Below are 8,207 nucleotides of genomic sequence, written 5' to 3' on the forward strand. Positions count from 1 at the left end.
TTGTAATTTATTTTATTTTGTTGTTGTTATTGAGAATATACATAGCAAAACATACACCAATTTACTACTTCTACAAGTGCAATTCAGTGACGTTGATTACGTTCCAGTTGTATAACCATTTTCACCTTCCTTTTTTGTGTTGTTCTTCCCCCATTAACATAAATTCACTGTGCCCTAAGGTTCTTATCTAATCCTTTGAGTTGCTGTTGTCGATTTGATCCCATATAGATAATTTTTAAAAGAGCATGATACTTAAGGTAAATATTCATCAGTAGTTAAGCCAAACCATTGTTTGGTTTTATGAAGACTTCAGAGGATATTTTTGGTGTAAGGTTTAAAGATTATCTTAGGGCAATAGTTGTGAGGAGTTCATCCAGCCTCCATGGCTCCAGAAAACCTGGATTCCATGAGGATTAGAAATAGAATTTCATGTTTTTTATTACTTAATTCATAGTACTAAAATTTTCCTCCAAAAGTTTATCAGAAGGACAAGCCAGAAGGCAGAGCGCATCTTCTTAAATCATATGATAATCATCGTAATAAATAATAAATTATTTTAAATTCTACTAAAAGGCTTAAATAAGGTTTGCTTTTTCTTCCATATCAGGCATGCCCATTTGTCATCAGTGCCTACGCAGAAAAATGCAAGCCAAGAATTAAAGCTGCCCATATGGAGGGATGCAGTGGTCAACTTGAGAAGACCATTTGTAAATCTGTCCTTAATAAAGGTGATGCCAAAGTAATGGATGTCTCTGAAAATATAACTGTACTTACTTACAAATGTGACACCTGGATAACATCAGTTATTGAAAACAAGGTATCAATTTTGAGTTTCTCCATATTTCTCTATGATGTTTACCATTGTGTTCCATCTTCTTTCTTACTCTATTATTGCCTAGTAATTTAATATCCTATTTCATTAATGATGTTTATAATAGGAAATTATTCTTTCTCCTCAGGTTTCTAATTCAAACTACACGTGATAATTTTACATATGATTTTTAGAGACTTGTGATAATTATTTTTCTCTTAAAATTTTTTGAAGATAGAGTATAATCTGGATACAAAGTATTTTAGTTAGTTATTAAAATATTCACATGTATAGCTCTTTCAAATAATAGACATTGTGTTTTAAAGAAATATTTTATAAACAAAAGAAAGAAAAAAATTTAAGCCCAACTTTTTCCACTAGCTTTGCAGTATCAGAAATCCTATAGACTACCACATTTTATGTAGTTAAATATGTTCCACTGTCCAGAACCTACTTTTTTCAAGTCAATCATTTCTCACTTTGGCCATCTTCTCTGCTACTATTGATATTACAAGTCAAGAGAATACATGCTTAAATATTTAAAGTAGGAGATATCCAGTTCTCTAGAAATTACGAATTTTAATAAAACCTTACACGAGATGACTGGGGCTTCAGGACTGGTGGCTTGTTTCTTTTAGTTCCTGGGTGAGACTTACTATATTCACGTATGCCCTGAACTTAAGGTTTAGTTGAGTATTGTGTCAATTTGAGTTATATATTATGGAACGAACTCTTCTAGTCGTAATAGGGTCTACCAGAAAGTGTAAAACATGGCTTCTGATTTCAAGGAGCTTATGGGCTAGTTGGAAAGACAAATTTAATATTCTTGAAAGAGGTCAGAGAATGATTAAATGTTGAATTATATATTACTGTTTGCATGTATAGTCAAAGTTTTATTGTATTTCTACCTCTTATAGTTGACATTAGTTTGAACTATAGAAGTTGGAGAACGATATGTAACAAGGCGGAAGAGGACTGTGGTGTGGGATTTGAGCATTGAAGGATGACAAGGATTTAAATATGCAGAAAGACAGTCCGTAGAAGGAGGGGAAACAGTATAAGAAAAGACATGGGGAAGAGTTGATATGAAGTATAGCGGAAAGAGTGAGACTATCTGCTTTGCAGAGGCAGAGAGCTTTATTTGGAGGAGTATTAGGAAGGTAAAATAACATAGATCCAGATTGCATGTTATCCTGAAAATGAGATAGAGGAGTTTGGACTTGATGGGATGGGCTAGGGTCCACAAGTCGATTGCAATCTTCAAATGAATCATAAAGCCTAGGCTGAGCAAGTTGCCCAAGGTCCAGTATGTTCCCCTTTCTGCTCTCTATATGTATTAGGATTTAAAGGGTGAAAGGGAGTCACTACCTTATCCCAACTCTTCTGCGCTTTTATTACCTATCATTTCTCAGCCCTCCATTTTCCTACTCCCTCTCAAGGTTACAAGAAAATTAAACTTTCCTTCACCAAAATGTGGTAATAATACTAACACTTTACAGCTCACTATGTGCCAGGCACTTTACATATATTAACCTATTTATTTCTCACAACAACCCTAGGAGCTACATTTGTTGTTGTTGTTGTTATGTGCCATCAAGTTAGTTCTGACTCATAGGGACCCTATAGGACAGAATAAACTGCCGCATAGGGTTTCCAAGTAGGAGCTAGTGGATTTGAGCTGCCAACCTTTTCATTAGCAGACGTAGCTCTTAACCACTGCACCACTAGGGCTCCTATCCCATTTTACAGACAAGGAGACTGAAACACAGGAAGATTAAATGGCTTCCAAAAGGTCACACAGCTAAGTAGTACCTGAGAAATGAGTCCATGTAGTCTAACATTATACTACTCCTTTGTAGTCATTAGCGAGTAATTACAGGTTCTTAAAAAAAAAAAAAAAAAAGGTTCTTTAACAGGGGAATATTTTGATAGCTCTATTTCTCCCATTTACTAGCTTCCTTCTGATTTATCTTGCTTCCCATCTATCCTGTCATCTCAAGTGTCACCTCTTCCATAAAGTCTTCTTTTATACCCCATTCTGAGTTAATGAACTTCTTCTGTGCTTCTATGGAACCCTGGGAATGCTTCTATCACAGGACTTCGCAAAGTATTTTGTAATTGTCATTTTATTTGTCTGCCCCCCCTAGACTGTGAGCTAGCTAGCTCCTTGTGAACAGGAATTGTGTCTTTTATCTCAGTGTCCCTAGAGCTTAGGACAGTGTCTGTTATATATGTTTAAAGAATGAATGAATAAATGAGTAACACAATTAAAGGGATTTTTAGGCATATTAAAGGGATTTTGAAGAGTAGTATGCAGGATGATTGGAGGGTAGAAAAACTAGAGATACATTAAAAGAAATAGAGGCTGTTTCTGTAGTGAGCCAGGGATGAGATGATATGGTCATAGTAACAATAATGGCCTGGAAATAAATATTAAGGGGTGAATTCAAGTCACATATACAAGAAAAAAATTACATAATTGGTAACAGATTGGAAAGAGGATGAATGAGAAAAATTACAGATACAAAGTTGAGAAGAGCCAGTTTGTGTGTACAAATTTGTAGAGGACTCTGTGCTATTAAAGTAGAATTTCAGGGTTTATTCTGAGGTTTCTATCTGTCTGTATTAAAGTAAGGACTAGCAACTTATGAAAAATTTTTTTTTCTAGTCAGAAAGTAAAGTGATTATTCACGTCAACAATGAGCTAAGTAAAAACTGCATAAACAGCAGAGGACTCAACATATTTGCAGTAGAAGTGGCACCAAAATCTACAATGGTAATGCATTGTTTTCTAATTAAAGCCTTTTGTTTTTGTCTCTGAACAAATATTTTTGCTATTATCCTATGAATAAATATGTAGATTTGAAATGAAGTAGAAAACTTTTAAGTGTAATTATCTGCACCACTAATAATATTCATGTTAGTATCATCCTCTATTAGCAGACAGGAGATTTTGGTTCTAATCCAGTTCTGCCGTGATTAGATTGGGTGACTATGAAAAATTCACTAAACCTCTCTGGTCCAGTTTCTTTAAATGTAAAATTAAGATACTATCACTAGCTTTATGTACTTTACAAGGTTAATGTAAAGATAAAAATAAGATGATGTACATGAAAGCATTTTGAACATCATACAGAAATGCAAAGAAGTGTTAATAGTAGTAGGAATTTTGATAATTCAAAATATTTTCATCTACATTATTAAGAGGAGCCCTGGTGGTGCAATGGTTAAGTACTCGGTTGCTCTAGGTATAAAGGTCGGAGGTTCGAATCCATCAGCTGCTCCACAGGAGAAAAGACTTGGCAATCTGCTCCCATAAAGCTTACAGCCTAGGAAACCCTATGGGGCAGTTCTACTCTGTCATATAAGGTTGTTATGAGTCAGAATGGCTCGACAGCACACAACAAGAACAATGTTATTAAGATTTTCTTAGGTAACCCAAGAGAGAAAATGCTTCTGAGTTTTAGATAACCAACTAGGTCAAGAGCCAGGAATTTAGCTAGGAATTCAAAGGCAGGGACCCTGAATCTGGTCTAGAGAAGGGAAAAAGGAAAAAAGCTTTCCGTTCTTACCCTTTTTTTTCCTACTGCTCATGAAATTCAAAATATTCTAGAACAGGATAAAGAGAGATTATCTTTTATATCTTCCCCACTGGGGTGTTAGAAAATACTTTAGCAAGGAGGAAAGGATATTTACTCCCTTTTTCACCACTCATCTTTACACACATTCACACATGCCAATTATCAACTAGTAAATCAAGGTAGAATCTGATTTAAAGTGGATTATCCTCTTAGAAATCAGGTCTTAGATTGCCAATTCCTGCTAAGAACAAATATTACAGAATTTTATGTGCATAAGGTCATTTTTTATATAGGGTCTAGAAATGACCTATTGAAAAATTAGCCTAAAATAACAATATATGAAAAAAAAGTAAAAGCTTTCTATTTTTATATGCAGGTTTGTCAGCATGTAATGCCTCTGAATGAACGACAAGAATGGATATATAATTGTGTATTTTCTCTTTTATCTTAAATACTATAATTAGGAAATAATTCTTCTTGGGATTATCAAACTAAGAAAGTTATTTTAGGTTTATTCTGTTACTTATTTATCAATTAAATACTAATCAACTTAACTGATTTACATAAATAATAATCTAATTTATATGCATTTTTTTCATATTGTATAATTATTAAAATATAGTTACTGTTTCTAATGTGTGGCCTTCTTATTAATTGAACTGGAAAAATTCAAACACATTTTATTTATGAATAGTAATTCCAAATAAAATTACAGATAGGCATTCAAAAACTAGTACTCAATGAACTTGGCAAAATCCTACACATTCTTGGCTTATCTTACTCATTAAAAAAAAAAAACTAAAAGAAAATGTAAATTTTAAAATAGCCATTTGAGTATATATTTAATTTTCCAGCCAGAGAAATAATAAAACAAGATTTGGAGAAATTGCACCCACTCCTCATTTATCAGTATGGTTAAGTTCCAAAGACCAGGTCGTTATGTGAGAATCAGCATTATGCAAAAATGGAGGATGACCATATCAGATCACAAGATGGAGGATGACTACATCATTACATAACTGCCAAAGAACTGAGACTCATAGCCCAGCCAAGTTGACATATAACTATCACAGCCAGCCTTACCCTTGCCTCGCACCTTGGCATCGTTAATGTGCAAAATAGTTGGAGTAGATTTTTTTACTATTGTCGTAAATGTGAAATATCAGATGAGATAGTCGATAAGTGAGGAATAGGTGTAATTTTCTTATTGAAGTAGCCAAAATTTAATGACACCAGTAAGACTATTTTGTTCTAACAGTAATTTTTTTTATAAATGTACTTGTGGGTTGTTTTTAAGTAAATGTATTTTAAACTAATAGGAATTAATATAATCTTTAATAGAACAATACAAGGGCATGAAAAATTATTTTGAGTAATTAGGAATTACATGACAGTATCAGTAACAATACTTGGCCAGTAAATATCAGCTTTTGAAATTTGAATACCATTATAGCAGTATATTATTTTTATGCCCAGTATATGCTAACACATAGTTTAAATGTCATTTGAATTTTTGGCCCTTGATTTAGATATCTGTAAAATGGGTTGTCATTATCTAGCAATTTAAATTCTTCAGAGGATGTGTCTTAAAAAGTAACAAAATGCGAAGACTTTTTATTGATTGCCGAAAGTTTTATAAATCTACTAAATGTGACCATGTATTCTATTTCACTAGATATTGATTTGCAGGAATAAATTATCTGACTGTCATACAAAAAGCATATGATAAAGTTACCTCTGCTTCAAGTCGTAAAGGGATTTTTATAATAGGATGGTAGGTGACATAAAGCAGCCTGAGCGGGTCTATATTCTGACACTTCCCACACATATGCCAAGAAATACAGCTAGAAATCTGTGCTTGACCCTGTGGGACTTTGAATCAATGGGCAGAGGATAGCACCAGGGATGTGCAGAAGCACGTAAATCAATTAGCTAATGATGAGTCTTATATGGTAGGAATACCATTTTTCCCGCTGTCCTTGCCCCTCCTCCGAGAGCCATAAGCTTTTGGCTGCTGCAGACTACAGAGGTGGCACCTGCAGCAGAACCCACTCCCCCAGCCAACACGCTGACTGCCTGTGCATGGGGAAAGATGCCCACCTCCGTCTCTGAAATCAACAAGACAGACCTCCCTAGGACTTTGTTCACGGCGTACCTGCCCCTCCCCCTCTTATGTTGGAAAGCCTGCTGACCCATAGTTAGCTTGTACTCATTCCAATCTCTGGCTCAGAGATAAGTGGGCCCTCACAAGTGGAGAATGGAAGCTCCAGCAAGAACGGAGGGCAGCATCCACGCCCCCGCCCCCAGAGGTTCATTTTGTGTGGGCTTTCTGACTGAAAACATGGTCACTGAAATGCAGCCCAGCAGGGGAGGGAAAAATAACCAAAGAAAGAAAACTGCACCTCCTGGTAAATGGATTGATTCATTCGTGTTCTCTGTTCTGTTTAGCTGTGCCCTAAGTGGACAAATTGATTAGTGTGTTTGGGTGAAACAAAAGAATACACAGTCTAGACTTTTTGAATCCTGCTTAAAACAGAGAGGGTGAGGGAGCTATCATAAAGAAGGATAGGGAGTGGTAAGCAAGGTCTGAAGCCTCTACCGCCTAAGAGTTTCTTGCAAAAAGTGTCAAAAATATTGAATATGGGGAGAATTGGGAAAGGTAACACACTATAAAATATTAATGTCTCAACTTCAACAAAAGTCAAATCACAAGACAAAATAAAAATGGAAACAATGGTTCAATCATATGAGCAAAGCAAAGAGAGAAGAATCATATTTGTGGCAGCCCAAATAATGAACAGAATATAATACAATGATATTAAATGAGCTTAGAGAACTAAAGGAAAACACAAAGAACTAAAGGAAATCAAGAAAACAATGCGTGAACAAAATGAGAATTTAAAAAAGATAAAAAGAAACCAAACAAATATTGGAACTGAAAGAGAGAGTAACTGAAATTAGAAACACAATGGAAGAATTTAACAACAGTTTTGATCAGTCAGAAGAAAGAATCAGTGAACTAGAAGGTAAGGTAGTTGAAATTATGGAGGCTGAAGGAGCCTCAGCACTGTGGAGCTCGGCATACGCATACACATCATGGGAATCCCAAAGGAGATGAGAAAGAAAGGGACAGAATATTTGAAGAAATAATGGAAAAAATTTCCAAATCTGATGAAGGACATGAACCTACAAATTCAAGAAACTCAATGAACTCCAAGTAGGATAAACCCCCCAAAAGACCCACAACAGACACATGTAATCAGGCTTCAAAAACTAAAGATAGAGAATCCTGAAAGCAATGAGAGAGAAATGAACAGGCACTGTCTGAGTTCTCTAGAGGAGCAAAACCAGTGAAATGTATAGATATATATAAATATAGAGAGAAAAATTTAATTCAAGGAAATGGCTCATGCAGTTGTGAAGGCTGGCAAGTCGCAAAATCCAGGGGTCTCAGGCATGAGGCTGGAGGTTTCTCCTGACTCACAAGGCTGCAGGGGCTGATGAACCCAAAACTGGCAGGTCAGACGGCAGGCTGCTGGCTCATGTCCCAAGAACTAGAGGTCAGATGATGATGAGTCAGATGCAGGATCCAGAGCAAGGATGAGCTTTGCTGGAACATCCATTTATATGCTGGAGGTAGGCACACCCCCAAGGAAACTCCCTTTTCAACATATTGGCTGCTCATAACAAATCTCATCATGGAAGCGATTACATTATGTCAGATCTCATCATGGAGGTGATTATATTACATTATAGAAGAGCAATCAGTCCAATGTCTGCCAAACCACTGAGAATCATAGCCTAACCAAGCTGAC

At 35.6% G+C, this 8,207-nt stretch overlaps 1 protein-coding gene across 1 annotated transcript in view; it reads left to right on the forward strand.

The window, feature by feature from the left end:
- Window positions 1-6,215, forward strand: part of EFCAB7 (EF-hand calcium binding domain 7) — a 56,483-nt gene extending 50,268 nt beyond the window's left edge. The window contains exons 11-13 of the mRNA XM_023549505.2: window positions 608-817; window positions 3,480-3,587; window positions 4,769-6,215. Of these exons, the coding sequence (XP_023405273.2) occupies window positions 608-817; window positions 3,480-3,587; window positions 4,769-4,843 (393 nt within the window). The 3' untranslated portion in view covers window positions 4,844-6,215. The remainder of the gene's footprint in view (window positions 1-607; window positions 818-3,479; window positions 3,588-4,768) is intronic.
- Window positions 6,216-8,207: the final 1,992 nt, after the last annotated feature.

This window comes from Loxodonta africana, chromosome 3 (genome assembly GCF_030014295.1).
Source record: "Loxodonta africana isolate mLoxAfr1 chromosome 3, mLoxAfr1.hap2, whole genome shotgun sequence".
NCBI classification, from domain to species: Eukaryota; Metazoa; Chordata; class Mammalia; order Proboscidea; family Elephantidae; genus Loxodonta; species Loxodonta africana.